Below are 19642 nucleotides of genomic sequence, written 5' to 3'. Positions count from 1 at the left end.
CTCAGTTTGCTGTACCCATTAATCCCATTAACAACTTCAAAGACCTAGTCACCATCCTCTGGACACCTGAGACAATGAAAATAACGGGGCGACACTGCTGGTGGCGCATTTGGGACCCGGGGCAGGATAGGTGAATGCAGATATTCTCCTGATGTAACAGGTCCCAGACCGGACCTGACTGTTCCTTCATCTCAGTACTCGCCACTCTCTTGTTTTGTATAAACGATTCTGCCCCCAGCAGACCTTGTCACCCGCCCCCACCCTCCCCTAGCAAGTTACAGTATCAAAGACCTGCCCTCGCTCTTGCATGCTCACTGGTGGCGAGTTTTCTGACTCATTTTCGGAGATGCAAAATTGTAACCTGGGATATCCAAAGTGCCCAAGCCTAGTGAACTTTGGGGAGCATCGAATTGTAATGTTTTTCAGTAAATGGAACCGTGGTGGTGGGAAGGGGTGCAATTAGCTGATTTATTTTTGAGCGGGAAAGAGAGTAGATTTCCGGAGGGAAATGAGGGGACCTGGGCTGGCTTCTGAGGGGAAAGGCTAGAAATATGCGTGCAGTCTACACGTGTCTTGTGACCGGGGCAAAATCTCTTCGGAATATTCCTGACTCAAGAAAATTTCTCGGTGGACAAATGGCTAGGAAATTGATTGGGACCAGGAAAGCGGGGGAGAGGGAAACTCCACCTGGCATCGCACGGGAGATGCCAGAGAGCGGGCATCTGCAGCCGTCCCCGCCTCTGGCTTTCTTCTCACCCGCCCCACCCCATCCCTCTCCTTTCCGCGCTGAGAACCGCCTTTTCCAGTCCTCAGTGCACCAGCTTGAAACCTCGGACCTGGCGTGGGAGCCTATTAACAACCCACCCACAGACACCATCTGCAAGAACCTAGGCGCTCTGCTGGCGCCCAGGGCAAGGGGAGATGCAAAGTTGGAAAAACTTCCCATAGCGTGGGCCAAACTAGCTCTGATCTTTTCTTTTAACCCTATTACCTCTTCTGCGCTCCCCAAGGGCTAGGCGCACCCCTAGCTTTCCTGCAGGTGCCAGTTCCCAAATGACACTGACAAGTCACGTTTCCCGAGAGAAAAGTGAGCGGGTCGGAAACTGGGTGCGGGGTTGGGGCTGGTGTGCGCCGCGGCGCACTTGGCCTCCAAACCCTGGAGGGCAGAGCCCCTGCTCTCCCGGGCGGGATCTGGGCTTTGGGCGCGCCGCTCGCGGCCCTGGCAGCAGGCTGGGGCGGGCGGGCGTGGACGCGCTGCTGCGTCTGTCCAGCCGGCGATAGGAAGTGGAACTTGGAGCGCGTGGCGCACACTGAGCGGGAGTTTTGGAGGGAGTTTGCATGTGGTCAGCGCTGGGCTCCTAAGCCAGCCCCCAGCTCACATTACACTCTATTTATAACCTCTCAGAGCCATTTCCCCCTAAAGCAGTTCTCTGGGACCACCTTCTTTTGGCTTCAACCTCGCTCGCTCTTGACATCTGAGTAGCTCAAGGAAGCTCCTCCAGGTCCGAGTGTTCCTATGTGAAGGAGACCGGCCGCTAGGGCTCAGGACCAGGATTATCCGAGCTCTGCAGAAGCGCGCGCAACTATTGCTTTGGGAGGGGGGAAAGTCACACGGTTTCCAGTGAAAAGTGACAGAGGGTGGTGGCGTTTGGAACCGTCGTGAAGTCTTCTGCCTGGACCCCGAGATTTGCATGCTATGGAACACCCGCTCTTTGGCTGCCTTCGCAGCCCTCACGCCACCGCGCAAGGCTTGCACCCGTTCTCCCAGTCCTCTCTCGCCCTCCATGGAAGATCTGACCATATGTCCTACCCCGAGCTTTCTACTTCTTCCTCGTCTTGCATAATCGCGGGATACCCCAACGAGGAGGGCATGTTTGCCAGCCAGCATCACAGGGGGCACCACCACCACCACCATCACCACCACCACCACCACCAGCAGCAGCAGCACCAGGCTCTGCAAACCAACTGGCACCTCCCGCAGATGTCCTCCCCGCCGAGCGCGGCTCGGCATAGCCTCTGCCTGCAGCCCGACTCCGGAGGGCCCCCGGAGCTGGGGAGCAGCCCGCCCGTCCTGTGTTCCAATTCGTCCAGCTTGGGCTCCAGCACCCCGACCGGGGCCGCGTGCGCACCGGGGGACTATGGCCGCCAGGCGCTGTCACCCGCGGAGGCGGAGAAGAGAAGCGGCGGCAAGAGGAAAAGCGACAGCTCAGGTAAGGGAGCGCCGGGCACCCTCAGCGATAGTGCGCGCCGGGTGGAAAAGGGGGCGGAGAAATGCCAGAAAAGATTCTCGCTCCACTGGGAGTCGGCGGGGAAGATGGGAAGTGTCTTGCCCTCTGTGGCACCCCGGGCCAAATTCGGCGGTGCGGCTTTCGTCCCGTTATTTGGGGGCATGGGTTTATTTGAGGGCAACACACATACAGCCAGCAGCTCTAAGCCCTCCAAGGTCCCAAACTAGTTTGCCAGAAGGTCGGGGGGAAAAAAGGACAAGTGACAGCATGTGAAATCGATTGCGAAGCGTGACCTAGCATCAGAGCGCTGGGGAGAGAGGGGTGTGCGCCCTGGGACGCGGAGTCCGTTGGGCAGGCGTGCGTGCCGGTGCCGCTCCTCGACTTTTCCCTTGCAAATTCCCGACTCTGAGTGGCTCGATTTTTCCCATCGTTAACTGGATTTCCAAATTATTGCACAATATTTGGAACTTGCAATGGAACTTGGCAGAGCGCATGAGAAAAAAAAAGTTTTAGTTTTTTTTTTAATACTGATTTCAGAGTTCTTTAAATAGCACCCCATTCCAATGGTAAAATTTTCCCTTTCTTGGGGAAGAAGGCATTATCTAGGAATTCAGAAGACTTTAAGGAATGTGTCAGAGTATTGTAAATAAATAGATGCTCAGACTCCGGAAGAAAGACGAATCTTACTAATAGTTCATATTCATGTGGTGCAGATCTAAATAGATAATCTGAGTTTTTATAAAAGGGAGAATAAATTCCTTTCCCAATGGGGTATTATCGGGGCCAAGTCCTGGGAAGCAAACAGCAGCTGGGTAGTGCTAGTTCGCTACGTGCCTGAGGTGGTATAGGAGGGTGCGTGCAGGAGGCGCTGATCTAAGTGCGGATAACTTGAGAAGCCACGCAAAGGAGAACTTTCCTGAACTCCAGTGCTTGAAGGCACAGCTTGCCAAGTAAATTGTAGCAATCCAGAGAAACTTAGTTTTCCAGACAACGCTTCAAAGCCCTTACCTATCCGTTTCATTATGAAATTGTTAAAAGATACTTTACAGTTAAGAGAGTTGTGCGTTTTCTTTCACAGCTATAGTGCCTGCAACCTGGGTTCCAACTTTTTGGAAGATGTCATTTGTTTAATACAACATTTGCTTATTTTCTCCCTTTGGGGAATTGGTTTAATAGCCGTAGAAGGTAATCCCACATATTGGTTGATGGATTGAAAAATGTCCTTTATAAAGCTTTAGGGTAAGATGCTACATAGATGGCGATGATTGAGCGGTATATTTCATATTCCTTCGTGGTAATGGTGTCACTTCTTCACACTCTCAAAATCTAACTTTTACTTTCCAGGGTCAGGGGTGAATTTTCAAGGCTCCATCACAGATTAGTTTTTATAAGTTACTAGTAGTGTCACTCATATTTAATGTACTTTATTAACTATAAGTGAAACTGTCTTAAGGCAATGAGTTGAAACGTTAATCATAAGAAAGGCTTTTCATTTTCATGAGGAAAAAAAGTCAATTTTAGAATGCAGTGACCATTTCATAAACTGAGCTTTTGATATCAGTGTAAGTTTTGAAAGCAAATCCCACATTAGGTAGATCAGAGTACACTGCAATTACCAGAAGCTCTTACTGTTCATTTTACTTTCTGCATTTAGAAACCTATGTGATAGATTGTTTCTTATGCTTCCTGAACTGAATGATTACCCCTAAGTTTCTTAGAGCAAACTGAATTTTCACACAGGTCCATGTTATTTAGGTTGGGGAAAAAAGAGAAAGTGATTCAAGAATTGATTCCCTTAAATTATTTTAATAAAAAAATTCTTTAAAAAATAGGATAATTTAATGGTACTTATCTCCCCCACCCCTTTCGTGAGAAATAACTATCTAACAAAATAAAGTTCATTTTTAATGTTGAAGCTGATGATTAGGGTACTGGAAAAACAAACAAAAACAAATGTTTATGTCAGCTGCATAAATAGATTACAACTTGAGTGGGAAATAGAAGTAGTCATCACAAAAGATAAAATCACTGGGGACTTAGAATGAGCTTTTCCTTTGATGAGATTATTCTGAAAAAATGTTGACTGACTAAATGGAAATATCACAATAGTTTCTGTTAAATTTATAGACACTTGTTGAAAATAAAATTTAAATTGCCAATTTCAGTTTTTGAGATAATTAATATTTGTCGGATCTTTAGATGAATTTAAATTCATGACTTCTTTCTCCAGTAATGATTTTATTTGGTCTTCCATAATTTATGTTCAAAACTATTTCATTTCATAGTATTATAAGGACATCTTGATCTAGCAGAAACTAAAGCAACTTTGAAAATGATTATAGTCCTGATGTATAATTAATACATATATCTCGGAGTATAACACATTTTAATATTTCAATATTTCTAAAAAATAAAATTAAAGTGATTTCTGAACTCTTGAAATTTATAGTTATATTAGACAAAAATCGTATCATGCATAGTAAAGACCATTTGTATTTTGTTAGGCAGTTTATAATTACTATGTATTTATAGTCGAGGGTAAATTAGTACATAAATCCAGGGCAAATTCAGAACCAAAATTCTGTATCCCTGAATCTAATAGCCAGACTGTGTGTATATGACCATGACCATGTTAAATTCTAATAGAATTTTAAGCACCAGAAAATATTGAGAAAAGCCCAAATATTTATAAACTTTACATTTTTATCCATAATAATGTTGCTAAAACTATAACATGTAACATGTTCCAGCATATATTTATACATATTTCCCCTCCACAAACACACATGGATGCACACATATACAAACTCAACAAGCTTAGTGGTTTAGAAGCAAGTATTTATGGACTTTAGGCTCCCATTATAGTTTATTGACAATTGAACAAAACCGAATTTAACAGAAAAGCACACGGTTATTTTTTATATGTGTTAAAGATTTTTGTAACTTTGAACCTGCTATGCTTTCCAGCATTATTAGCAAAACCAACATCTGCCACATCTTCAAAGGGACTCTTAAAAATCAAAACTTTACAACTGTACTTAAAACAATCAATACAAAGCAGGTGATTCTGAAAAATGTCTATAAATACCGTGAATGGCTTGGCTTCAGTTATATGTGATTGTTCTTCAAGCAATGTAGTAGTAGATATAAACTGCCTACTTTTAGTTAAATATCCAAAATTGATTAATGAATCTAACTTTAGCTTTTCGGTGGGCAGATACAGTGTGAATATATAGATATTTTCTATTCGAATCAATTTAATTACTAAATATTTTATCAAAAAATCAAAATTATATTTAAAAAGGGAGTGATTTGAAGAGATAGATTTTACTAGATTTTTAATCACATTAGATTTTAATAAAATTTTAAATCTTTTATATATAGCTACCAGATCATAAAATATTTGTTGTCAAATTATGTCTGTCTATGTGCTTAGCAATGCAGAATGACAAACAAATGTTATGTTTAATAAGCTGCAAGTCAAACCCAAAGTAATGTCTTACCCAACCTAACTCTGGTATTAAACTGTAATTTTTCCTAGATATTTCAAGCATCGTGTTTTCTGAAAAGGAAAAAAGTAATGCTATTATTCATTTCTCTGTTACTGGATTGTGGCTTTTCAGGGTTTACTTTAGAGTTTAAAAAGTAGTCTACTGGATCATGAAGATGATAGGAGAATATTGAACAGAATAAAAAATACCATTTTCATTTTTTTTTCTTGGAGTGCTAGATTAATTATAGGTGTGAACGTTTTAAAATGGTAACCTGACATAAAAAAAATTCTAAGTAACATTGACCTACATGAGTGTAATCACTTGTAGGTGATTACACTTAATAGTAAAGAGCAACAATTCCTTTAGAATTAAAATGCTTTATTGCTGGAAGCACTGAATGGAAGGAAAAATTCAAATAAAAGTAGAAAGACTTTCTAGTAGCGTGTAAATCTCTTTATTTATAGTTCATTTTTAAAGAAAAAGTGTAAATTCAAGGCATGGCACTGCACAAACTTTCACTGGGCTCAAAAATCCAAAACTAAGTATTTAAAAATTTGATCTTTGACTATAGTAATTACCAATGGAAACCATTACATTGACACCTTGTAAGCTGAGTTTTACTCATAAAATAAAAAAATAATACTTAAATCATTACCCCATTTTCCTTCTATGTTTAAAAACATAGACCCTTCATCACAGCGCTGGAATTTATAAGTTATAATATTTATAATAGGACCTAAACTAAGAAATTAATTTGAAATAAAAATGAAATAGCAAAAAGGATCAACCCTTTCTCTTAGACTCTGAAAAATTTGGGAAACTAATTTTGTATAGAATGGAAGAATTAATTCTTTTTCATTTGAGAAATGCCAACCTACGGATGAATTTAATAGCTGAATTAGGTAAAACTTCACCATATAAACATCTATTACATGTACTTGCCCTTGCTTGGGCAATTTTATTCATTTAGTATATTTATAATGGCAGCATGAAACACAAAACAATGATGTGAGGGCTTTTTAGATTTCATTTCAAATGAGAAAAACCAATATAATACAATGATATATTTTAGTTTTAGATTGTGTTCACTACAGTAATTTATTTCTAAATTTTCACAGCATACCACCTTTTCCAAGCATTGCTAAGAGGGTTGCAAATATCTATGACTGATAAAAGCTAAGGATGGAAAAATATTAGCAAATCAATTATAACTAAGAATTTCTCAAATATTCGTTGAGTTAATAGTTTAGAATGACTTATATCTCCCAAATTTTCTTTATTTTTGTCATATTTTTTTAATAAAATATTTTGTGAGGAAGATATATTAACACATACAGCGAGACTTTGAGAAGTAGCATTTTCCCCTCTTGATTGTAATCATAAAAATAAGAAGCCTACTTTTTGACTAGCCAGTGAAATTGTATTTATTAGCTTATATTTAATAGTATTGGTGAGTGATTTTAATGGTTAAAATCAAGAGGGAAAAAAAGGTAAAACATAAACTAAGACCAAAGTCCGCAAATTAGAAATTGAACTAGGTAAGATGTATTTTCTATTTCGCATATTTAAGCAACAAGGCACACATTTTATAGTCACAACTCGTTTGTATATATCATATGTTTTAGTTGTTAATATAGTTTATTGATTAATAGTAAGATTTTTTAAAGATTGTAAAGATAAGAAAGCACTAACATTTTCCTACTTTTGTTATGATCTTCTTAGGACTATTTCTTTGAATAGCTGTATTAAACTTAAACCCCAAGTAGAGAAGGAGTAACAATATAGCGAGAAGTTAGTTGCAAAATGATCCACACTACTAACCAGAGTCACCACTGAGGTTGAAAATCTAATTGAAGAAAATCTTGCAGAAGATGGTATTGCTCTCATGTAGTAAAACTTACAGCGGTGAAGGCCATTTGGGTCTCAGCCTTCAATTTGCATTATCTATTTCGAGGCAGAATTAATTTAAATTTGACGCCCTTTTCTCTAATACTATTTCTTATTTTACTTACTTTGCCTCTTATTAGAGATGTATAGGGATTTTTTCCTCTTTAAGAAAATTGTACAAGATAGTATTTTATTTTACAAGGCAATCAATAACATATCTACTGATTCACCTGTATAAATCTCAGACATTGGTTTTATATTTCAGAATAATTGTTTCTGTTTGAAACCTTCTGACATTTATTACTAAATTAACAGAAAGTTACTTAGTAAGTATATCTGTTCATGAGTGATTGAATGGACTAATTAATTTTCCCCTGTTTTAAAATTAAAATAAACAATAAAGTACCTATTATTCATGAAACCTCAATTTATAATGTTATATTTTTCATCATTATGTTATATTTCTGAACTTATACATGTTACTGTATGTAAATTGGGTACTGTGTTTTAGAATATTGGTTTTCATAGGGTTCTGAAAATATTTTATAATTTTTTTTGTCTCTTACATCTACACATGCACAGGAGTAATCAGGTAGAATCTGTACCAAAGCTCCACATTTTTGGAAAGGGTTTGTATGAAAAGGCAAAAAAAGAAACTTTCAAAAATAATCACTGTTATCTTTATAGATTTAAAAATTACTAATTGTATCTTTAACATGTATGATATTATTATGCTATTTTTAAAATTTACCATTTACTTATTCATTTAATGATTCTAAAATATTTCTGTACACTGGTGACTTAATTCTTATATCCTTAGAATTTTTACTTTAATTGCAAATATATTTACTAAGTGATAACTCATAGTGGTAAAAACTTTAGAGTATTGATTATGGCTTTACATTCACAAGTTGTTGCTCTAAAAAATTTCATAGAATCAGTTCAATTTAAAGATTCCAAATACATTTAAATATTCTGTTGTTTGTTTTCATAAGCTTTCTAAGATGTTATAGGTATGTTTCTTGAAACTTACATGGCTAGACTGTTTAAAGTTATGACTATAAGGAGTTTATTTTTCATTTTTATTTTCTATTGTATTCTAGTGGAAGAGTTAATGGCAAAGAAAGGATAAGAGGCAGGGTGCTGAATTAACTAGAATGTGGCAGCTACACTTAAAGTACACTTTAAAATAAGACATTTATATAAAGTTTTAATATATATATGTATACATTAATAGAACTCCAAATCGAATTTCTTGATAATAGTAAATCTGAGTTAGAGTATCCATATTAAGTGCCCTAATATGATGTTAAATGTTCCAATTACAAGATTAAATATTAAGCTTGAAGCATATATAGCTCTGTGAAGAGTCCAACAGACTGAAGCTGGTAATCAATGACAATCATAAAAGTCAAACCCGCCAAGTCTCCTGCAGTGTATGTTTTCTTTTGTTTTTTTTCTTTCTCTAGCTCATTATTCTCCATACATTTCAAGAGATTCCCATAATGCTACCAGAAAACAAAAAATCCCCAGTTATCTTACATGACTGTGGGCAAGAAAATGATTAAGATGAAGTCATCTCTTAGGCTCTGCCGAAACCTAGAGGAGGATCCAGCTGAGGCTGGCGGTTGCCAGTAGAATTTTGAAGGCCTGGAATTTTACTCTTTGAAAATATAGCCTTAAAGCTTTTCCAGAAATTACACCCAAATAAAAGCTGAGTTTTGCAAAGTGATAGTTATTTGCAAATGCAGTGGTGAAATATATACAGTGTCTGTTGAGCGGCTTCTTGAGCTGTGTGGACTGCACAGTAAACATTTGGGTGGTTATTCTTAGCCACCTAGAAAACTAGCAAAGTAAACTGAGGTGTGTGCTTACTAATTGAAAGAATAATAATAAAATGGCCAGCGACTCTTACCAAAGGAACAATGAGTGCAAAGCAAATTTCGCAAACATCGATTTATTTTGGTGGCTAAAACATGTAGTTCAGGAAAAAATAGAATTGTGTTATCAAAACCTTAGTGGGAATTAGCTTTGATTTTTGTAGGACACCAGCAATTTAGCAAATGGCTTTTACATTTTAAGAAGTATCTAAATAATGCTTCATCATTAACTGGGTAGATCAAAATTAAGTGACATCTCTCCTTATTTAACATTTTTCAAAAGTAAAATGAGGTCTTAGTACGTTTACCAATTTTAACAATAGAATTTTCCCACCTATGGGCTCTGTTTACATGAGATTTTTTTTTCTTATTTGAACTAGAAACAGGTCTAGATGCATGAAAATAATCAGTATATAGATGTAAACTATTGAGACAAGATTGAAACAACAGGAAAGCCAGAGCTTAGGCATCCAAATCTCGGGGCCTGCTGCCACACATATTTCCAAGATTACCATCTTGTGGATGTTCACCCTCAAACTTCAGGGAATTATAGATACCTTTTCTTCCAGGACTGCTCTTTGTTCCTGGAAGTGGAGTTTTATCACATATATTCCAGGAAACCCAGATATTTGGGTTAATATAAATAAGTAGCAACACTTTTTTCTTTTTCATCTTATACATTAGTTGATAAATCATAAAGGACTTATTTCTTCATCATAATATCAGACAAGGAAATAGGTGAGACACTGAAAAGGATAATTGAAGAGTTTGAGGATGGCAAACTGGGTACAATTTAAGGAAGCAATAGGAAATGATGAATCACTCAGAGTCTGTCCACAATTGGAAAATATTAACTTCCCTAAACTTGAGAGGGAATATAGAGGGAGCTTTCACCAGAACCCAGTGAAAGCAACAGGACAGAAATCTTCCTGGCAAAGTTGGGCCTTCAGATGGAGGATTGCAGCTGATGTCAAATATCATCCAGTAACCTATCTTCAACTCCTCTGATCTCCTTCTGTTGCCTTCCGTTGGTCAAATGTTATCTGAAGCCAGAGCACAGGGGCCTTGGTGGATGAAACCTATGAAACTCAACTAAAGGAGAAATGTGAAGAGTAGATCTGGGGAACAAAATGGCTAGGGCTAAATCCTTGCTCTATCTCTTACTAGTTGTCACCCCTTTGCCACAAATTTAACTTCTCTGTACTTTTGTTTCCAAAAAAAGGAAACTAAGTTATTATAAAGCACTTAGAAAAATGTCTGGCTGGGCGTTATTTTTATTATCTATTATTATTTTTATCATCTTTTTATTATTTTATCATCTATTATTGAAGGTACAATTATGTCATGCATGTACACCATTTGAAAACAATCTCTCTATTTATTATGTTACCTGTTTGTATTTTGTTATAAATATGGCTTCAGGAAATGTTGCTTGCCTAAGTGATTGCTAAAGATTTAAAATAATCTTCCCTGTCCCTAGAATTGGAAGTGGCGTGACATTTTCCTAAAACGTAGCGTGAATTCTAGCCAGGATACGTAAGCTCAAGTTGCTTTCACTTCCCCTCAGATTCCCATTTTGCAGCCCCTTTTGCCTGGGGATCACCTAACATCCTGTTCTTGGGTGTCTTCTGCCATTTCTCCATCAAAAAGCTGTTTTCAAGAAGAGTGTGTGTTAAACAAAATAAAGAATAAAATTCTGTCTTATTATTTTAAAAAAGGAATGTAGTGCGGTTCATTTAGTCAAGAGAGAATAGAACTTCAATGAAAGGAATTCAAATATGATGATTAAATTTCAGATCTCTGTTTTAGCTGTTAACTAGGAGGGTGAGCATGCCATTTTCCTGTTACATTAGAAAGTTTATTGCAGAGAGAATTTACTTATTGTAGCTCTGTTATTTTTAGTGGTTCCATTTGGAGACCTTCATAAATGGCAAATGTGCAAATACTGCTAAAAACTAAAAACATTATGTCCTACATAAAATGCAAAAAACTGTTTTCTTTTGGTGATAATTTCTTTTTATGAAGAAAATTATTTGTTTATGTATATTTCACAAATTCTAAAATGCAAAAAACTATTTTCTTTTGGTGATAATTTCTTTTTATGAAGAAAATTATTTGTTTATGTATATTTCACCAAGTCTTCAGAAATACCACTTAGATTGAGGCAACAAGGAACAAAACTCCATGAAGTTAGAAGTCCTGGGCAATTAGCTATGTTCACTCTATTTATTTTAGTCACCTCCCCTACACACATAGTGCAATGTGGAGAATTCAGAATTGTACCTCAGAGACATTGAAAATTCATATATGTGATGGCCTTAAGCAGTTGCTTTTAAATAAATCATAGGATCAGATATTATATTAAAATCTCAAATGCAGAATTAATTCTTTCAGAAATCTGAAATTCACAACACTTTGATCCCTAAAATGTGAGAAGTTTAAAGGAATAGTGATTGCATCTCTGCTAGGTAATGGAAGAGCTGGGAGGGAGAAGGGAGAAAGATACGGGGAGAACAAAACATTCCATGTCCAATAATATTCAGCAGTGACAAGAAAGGCTTAACTGCATAAACTGGTTTGTTAACTCTTTGATTTTAGAGTAGGCTTGATTGGTGAAAGTTTTCTTAAGGAGTCGTAATCTGTAATGTTTAAGCAAACCATTAGAATCAGAATTATCAAGACTCTAGAAGGAACTCAAGGCATTACCCAGTTCAATGAATGTGTTTCCCTAGATGAGGGAATGTGCCCAGAGAAGTTAAGTAATGTCTGTCCATTCAGCCAAGTAGTGGCAGCTGAGCTTCCATAGCCTGACTTCAGCCTAGTGCCCTTAAAAGGAAAAATCTCATAAAATATTTTCAAACCTTAAGTTTTTAGTCTTCCCAATAAAAATAAATTTCAGCATCATTTAAAATGTTGGCTACTGCTTTTGAGTGAACAAAATGGAATTTGACAAAGTGCTTTCTTTGGGTGTAAACTACCTCTCTCGGAATCTGATTTTTATGATTACCTCAGTCATTTTTCATCCTTGTTTTATGAATGTAACCACTGATAAATTTTCTTAGCTTTAATTTTCTAGTATTTAAATGATGTAGCTCATGTTATCCGTTACCAAAGTGCCTGAATATTTTTAATACCTCATATAGTATACTAGGGCATTCTAAAGTTTAATATCTGGTAATGTGCAAATGGAATTTTCTATAACTAATAGATATTTGTGTAAACAGAATCACATTCTGGGTTATCATTTGTGAATTGAAGAATCTGTTTTCTGTTTAAAAATTCTAAATCTAATTCCAGAAAAGTTTGTTAAGTTGAACTTTACCTATATTGTATTTGCCTTTTTGTGTTCAGATAAAGTAATAAAGAAAATTGCTACAAGTAGATGCCAAACAATCATCCCTTGTGTCAAATCTTTTTTATCTCCATTCTTAGCAAACCATTGATTTTTTAAAAAATTGAATGCATTCTTCTTGCACAGAAGATGCCTAAAAATATTAATTCTTGGCCATTTTGTTTATGCTTTCATTGTTTCTCCTCCTCTCCTGTTCACACCCTTCTTCCCCACAGTTTGTAAATACCAGACCCATCTGTTCCTCTCCAATGCAATGAACTATCTAACCTCTGGAACACTCTAACCCTGACCTCTCATGTTTATTCTAAATTCTGAGTTTTCATTAGACTCTCAAAATTAAATATCCAAAATATAGCTGATTATTCCAGGATTTTTTTTCTTTTTTATCTGAAGACAACTCTATTTCCAAAAATACACACACACACACACACACACACACACAAATTCCTCTTTTACTTAATTTTAACTTATATTCACATTAGTGTTCTCAGTTGATGATTTCTCTTTTTCTGTTAGACTTATATTCAGGACTCAGTCATACCTTTCATCCTACACAACATGGCATAAATCTATTCTGTTCTACCTTCTTCCATTATGGTTCCCTTATTCTTGCTTTTAAGCTTCTTGAACTTAATTTAGTTCTTTCCCCCATGACTCCTTAAGGAACTATTCTCTGAGCATATTTATCTCTTTTCATTCTTCTCAAAAGGAATCCTGTGGGATTATAAACTGTCATAATATTTTGACCCTATCACTCATCTTCTTGAAATTCTATATTAACCTGAAATTACCTTACACTTATAATACAATGCATATGACACCCGGATTGGCTAATGTCCATCAATGATATATTACTAGATTTTACTGGTACTGACTCTTGTGTGGAGCCACATTTTGTTTAATATCTGATATACACACCTACATACACACAAATACACACAAAGATATATAAATATATATGTGTATATACATATAATATATATATATATTTAGCATAGTGCTTTTCTGGCAAGGTGATCTTTTCACCTAATCTTTGAACACAATGCTAAATGTTGAGTTTAAGACAATGCTCTGATACTTTATAATGTGAATACCTAAATATTTATAGTTTTGTTGCATTCAAGAAGCTTTTTACGAGATTTTCTTCATCCCTCAGTTAATCAAGAATCTCCAGTGACATGCTACACCTTGCTGACTATCTAATTTCCTTTGATAAGAATTTAGACTATCTATTAATAGACTTCTGTCTATAATCTCTCAACCTAATCATTAACGTCTTTATTGACCAGCTGGGTCAGTTTTTGTTGATATTAATTTTGCTTTTGTTTTAACCAGTGTTTTTTCAATAGACTTATTTATGCCTATACCTCTTATTATAAAAACTATTTATTTTGAGATAATTATAAATTCTCCTGCAGCTGTAAGAAAAACCACAGAAGGAGCACGTATATTTCTTACCCAGTTTCCTTCAATGATAATATCAAGATAATTATAGCACAATAACACAACCAAAAAATTGATATTGATACAATCTGTCAACCTTATACAGATTTTATTAGTTTTACATACATTTGTGTGTGTGTGTGTGTGTGTGTGTGTGTGTGTGTGTGTGTTTGTGGAGGGGGGCTGTTTAGTTTTGTGCTGCCTACCAGATTTATATTTTATTTTTATCCCACAGTCTTTAATATATTTTCCCAATGTATATGCATTCTGTTCATTAAAATCTGGATTGTAACACCTTTTCATATCAATACCACTCTACACTAATTATAACATTCACTTACCACATTAATATCTATAAATTACATAAGAATATATGTACATTTCTGCTTGTGGTTCTCTTTATTGTCCCTGGTTCACACGCCCCTCGTTTCTGATTTGAATCAGAAACATGAACTACCTAAGGAAAAGGCAGTGTCTTTTAGTGTGATGTCCAGGATAGGGTTAGGTGTGCAAAAGTTCTTGGTAAATCCTATTTTGAGCACAGAAAATGCTTCACTAATGATGAATGAATCATCTTTGTTAGAGTTTCTGAGGATCCAGGCTTCTAGTAGTAGGACAAATTTGGAAGGTACTTGGGCAATCCATAGGACAGTTGAAGGAATATCCAGCATAAGTCTAATTACCTGTTTGTGTCTGATTGATGGTTTCTAAAGTTAAATATATTTGATTACATGTGATATATTTACCATTTTTAGAGTAATCAGGATGAAAATAAATATGTATTTCTTAAAAAGTTTACCATAAGTGGGTTCATACGTTTATATTTTAAAAGGTAAGGTGTCTCTCTATATATATTTAAACAATTTGGTAACTGTTAAACTCAAGTTTTCTGTTAACTAACATGTGGGAATGCCTCATTCCATTTTTTTTAGGTAAGAAATGAGATTCTATAAACATTCCCTGTGCAAAGTTATGTTATGCATTGTTGATCTTTTCAACATTACATATAGTCAAGTAACCATAGTATTTAAAATTCTAATCTAATAAAGCCAAAAAATTAAATAAAACTTGAAATCATTGGACAATTGAAAAAAGTAAGGCATACTAAGCAATCTACATTGTAGTATTGGATGGTGGCACAAACAATTGGCAATTTGAAAAAGAAAAGTAGATTATTTTAAATTTTTCAAGTTGACTAAATTTTTTATTTAAAGTGAAAAATCCCTTTTATGAGCCCCCTGATACAATGATGCTGATTTAAACTATCATGTCTGTGTCTATCATTCTGCCTTTAGCATGACTGAATAACCCTATTCAATGGTGCTATATGATTAGAGAATGTGGAATTGAGGCACTGACAAGTGACTGCACTGTGGCCTGACTAGTAAGGAAGGAGCAATGACAGCGAGGGGTGAGCAAGGCAGCAAATACCATCTCAGCTGTGGTTCTGGGCTTGGGCACATAAACTATCTGATCAAAGGGAAGTTTGCAATAAGTCTGCTTGTGCAAGTGAATTAGCATTTTTTTTTCTGTAAGGAAGTTAAAATCAACCAATATTGCAAAACATTTTGACAAAATTTTTTTTAAAAAATTGTGTTATCCATGACTCTGATACTGATTCCATTTTAGCAATTCCTTCAGTGCATATGAACAGAAAACTGTCAGATTCTCCATACTTTGGGCCTTTTTCATTAACATATTATAAGATCGTTCAGACCAGTACTTCTCAACGCTGATGTTACATTGGAATGATATGGGCACTTTTAAAAAATACTGATGCCTTACAGATTATGATTAAGTTCATTTAGAGTGGAGCTGGCATTTTTGAAAATTTATAATAGAAAATTACAGTATTAAAAGAATAGAAAGAATCATGTAGCAGACTTCCATGTGCCGATATTTTTAATATTTATCAACACATGGCAAAATTTATCTCATTGATACTATCTTATCCCTCTCTCACATTGTCCAAATTATTTTGAAACAAATCTCAGATATCTTATTATTTCATTTGAAATAAAGCTTCCAGGTGATTCTGATGTATAGGCAGAGTTGAGAACTACCAGTTTAGAATAGCCTTGTTCCTCAACTAAAATGCTTTAAGAGTCAGGATCCCTATATTTTAAATATTATCCTTTTCTTCACATGGAAAGCAGTGTCAGACACGGTTCCTCAATAAAGCATTACAAATTTGCTGGAAATGGTTGGCTGTATACCTGTCATTACCATCAATAATTGTCATATTCTTTTATGCTGTATCATAGAGTTGCCATAAGCCACATGTGGCTATCTAAATTTAAACTTTGAGTAAAGTTAAAAATTCAATTCCTTGGTTTGACTAACCACATTCCAAGTACTTAATAGCTATAAGTAGCTACTGGCTGATATATTGGGTAGTGTAAATATAAAATGTTTCCATCAATTAGAAAAATCCATGTATTGGACAGTACTTCTCAACAAAGACAAACTTTCTTACCCTTCAGCTACTGAAAGAGGCATCAAGAATGGGAACCCCTTCAAAGGACAAAGAGATTTTAAGATTCAAATGCTACACAAAGTCAAATGCAATTAAAAGTTGAAGCATATCTGAAAGTAAAATGTAAAGACCATTATTTTACTAAATGATTTTTGGATAAATGCTTTTATCAACTAAATATTTACTAAAATAAAATACATTCATGGTTTTGAAGAGGACAAGGTGCGTCCTAAAATAATCATTAAATATAATGCATATGCCTGGGATTTATTTATCAAAATAAAAGCAAACTGAGAAACACTAAGTTATTGAATTGTAAATACATGACTAAAATGAAGTAAAACACAACATAACAATGGAAGTGAATGTAACAAAAAAATAGCATTTTGGAAGCGGGAAGGCAAACAACAAAAGTGTATTCAAGAATGTAAGGTCAAGTAGGGAGATTCTTCCAGGCCTCTTGAGGAATAGGAAAGAGAGCATTTTTCTGGGAAAGGATGGGGAATATGCCAAGAACTAGGCTAGATTTTCCAAAGGGGAAAGTATGAAAACTTAATAGAATCAGACAGTGGCAATTAATGACAAAGAATTATTAAATGTTAAAGCCTCTCAAAAGATTTGGTCTTTAATAATCCCTGGCCTAAAGTCCAGAATTGCCAAGTCGGGTAGCTGACAAACAGAAGAAGCTAGTAGAGGAGATTTTTTTTTTTAATGTTTAGAAGACAAATGGGAATAAAGAATTCATCTTGGCACTGGAAAAAAAGCAAATGCAAGGAAGAATGAAGTGTAGGGAGTCTCATGTCTATACTGTGAAACATCTGGGCCTGTTTGGCTGTGGCCATACATCACACAATTAAGCTGCCACAACTGCAGAGTTTTGAGTATGTGGGAAGCGGGAAGATTATTCACTAGTGAATTCATTTTTAATAAAGATTAATTGGGAATTAATTGAGGATTAAACTGCTAGTGTTTGGTGGTAGAAAAGGCAATATTAATACTATGCATCAGGCACTGGACACATTCATGTGAGAATTTATGAGTTGAGACTGTGCAATGAAGTATGAAAATGTAAAAATATGTTAATGATTGTATTCAGGATGTATTAGGAACACAGAAAACAAATATACATATTAGAGCACTGAGCCAAACATCAGTAAGTGTCCAGGCAGCTCTCATTATTTTTAAGAGGTTTTGGAACAGAATAAGTCCAGACCAAATATAATTTATAATAAAGTTTTATTGGCAGTGTAGAAGAAGGGTAGGGAAAACACTTTAGTAGTTCTCGGTGAGTGAAATTTATGAATTCACTTCTACATTGAAACTTTGCTCATGTGATATTGGTGCCATTGGTATGTGAATGTGTGGATGTGGCAATCTATGTTACTAATGTCAATTGATTTTTACTTTAGATTAATATATCTGATTTTTTCCCAGAAAAAAAAATTGTCATTGTGTTTTCCATGGATACAGTTAGGAAAGGTAAGAAGTTATTTTTTTAATACAAACAACTTAGAAGAAAGAGTCTACATATGTATAACATCTCTACTGGAGACACTAATTAAAGTTTGTTAGTTAAATGTAGTAAAGTACAGTTGACCCTTGAACAACACGAAGGTTAGGGGCACCAACCCCTATGTGCAGTTGAAAATCTGCCTATACCTTTTGACTCCTCCAAAACTTAACTACCAGTAGCTCACTCTTGACCAGAAGCCTTATCTTTTTTTTTTGGAAACAGAGTCTCACTCATGTTGCCCGGGCTAGAGTGCTGTGGCATCATCTCAGCTCACAGCAACCTTGAACTTGTGGGCTCAAGGGATCCTCCTGCCTCAGCCTCCCGAGTAGCTGGGACTACAGCACACACCATGACACCCAGCTAATTTTTGTATTTTTAGTAGAGATGGGGTCTCTCTTGCTAGGGCTGGTCTCAAACTCCTGAGCTCAAGGGATTCTCCTGCCTCAGCCTCCCGAGTAGCTGGAACTACAGGTGTTCACCACCATGCCTGGATAAATTTTTGTTTTTGTTTTTAGTTGACCGGCTAATTTTTTCTATTTTTATTAAAGACCAGGTCTTGCTCTTGCTGGGGCTGGTCTCAAACTCCTGAGCTCAAGGGATCCTCCTGCTTCAGCCTTCCAGAATGCTAGGATTACAGGCGAGATCCAACGCCCCTGGCCCAGAGGCCTTATGGATAACAGTAGATTAACACATATATTGTATGTTGTATTATTGCATGTTGTATTCTTACAATAAAGTAAGCTGGAGAAAAGAAAATATTATTATGAAAATCATAAGGAAGAGAAAATATATTTACTATTAATTAAGTGGAAGTGGATCATCATAAAAGTCTTCATCTGCATCATCTTCTTGTTGGGTAGACTGAGGAAGGGAGAAGAGGAGGGTCTGGTCTTGCTGTCTCAGGGGTGGCAGAGGTGGAAAACAATCCACACATTCGTGGACCTGCACAGTTGTCATTCAAGGGTCAACTACAGTTAAATGTATGTTAGTACCTAGTAGAAATAGGTGATTTCCACATTGAATGGTTTTACTTTGAAAACTCAGGATGTTACAAAGTGAAACTAAACCAATAGGAAATTTAAATGTTATTCAAAGGGGATAGAATAAGGTGGATCCATAATTTAACTGTGCCCTAAAGAGGTGCTGAACTAGGGAGGGGCTGCTTAACACAGGAGTCACAAGCAGCATTTGATTAAGGTATTTTCCTCACGAAGTAGCTGTGTTATCCTCAGGTCAGACATAAATACTTTCTCGCATTTTCTCTGCACTTCTAGTATTTTTTAAAAACTTTGTCATTTTGCATTTTCGAATGAAAACATTCTTCATTTTAAATCACCTATTAGCCTTAGGAAGCAGCATTAGTATTTCA

General features: G+C 36.1%; 1 protein-coding gene across 1 annotated transcript in view; it reads left to right on the top strand.

The window, feature by feature from the left end:
* The first annotated feature begins 1299 nt into the window (after positions 1-1299).
* The window catches only part of MEOX2 (mesenchyme homeobox 2), a 65056-nt gene continuing 46713 nt past the window's right edge, over positions 1300-19642 (top strand). The window contains exon 1 of the mRNA XM_045564717.1: positions 1300-2210. Within this exon, the coding sequence (XP_045420673.1) occupies positions 1697-2210 (514 nt within the window). The 5' untranslated portion in view covers positions 1300-1696. The remainder of the gene's footprint in view (positions 2211-19642) is intronic.

Source organism: Lemur catta, chromosome 11, assembly GCF_020740605.2.
Source record: "Lemur catta isolate mLemCat1 chromosome 11, mLemCat1.pri, whole genome shotgun sequence".
NCBI lineage: Eukaryota > Metazoa > Chordata > Mammalia > Primates > Lemuridae > Lemur > Lemur catta.
The sequence above is the reverse complement of the archived record's forward strand: the minus strand, read 5'-3'. Positions and strand labels throughout refer to the sequence as shown.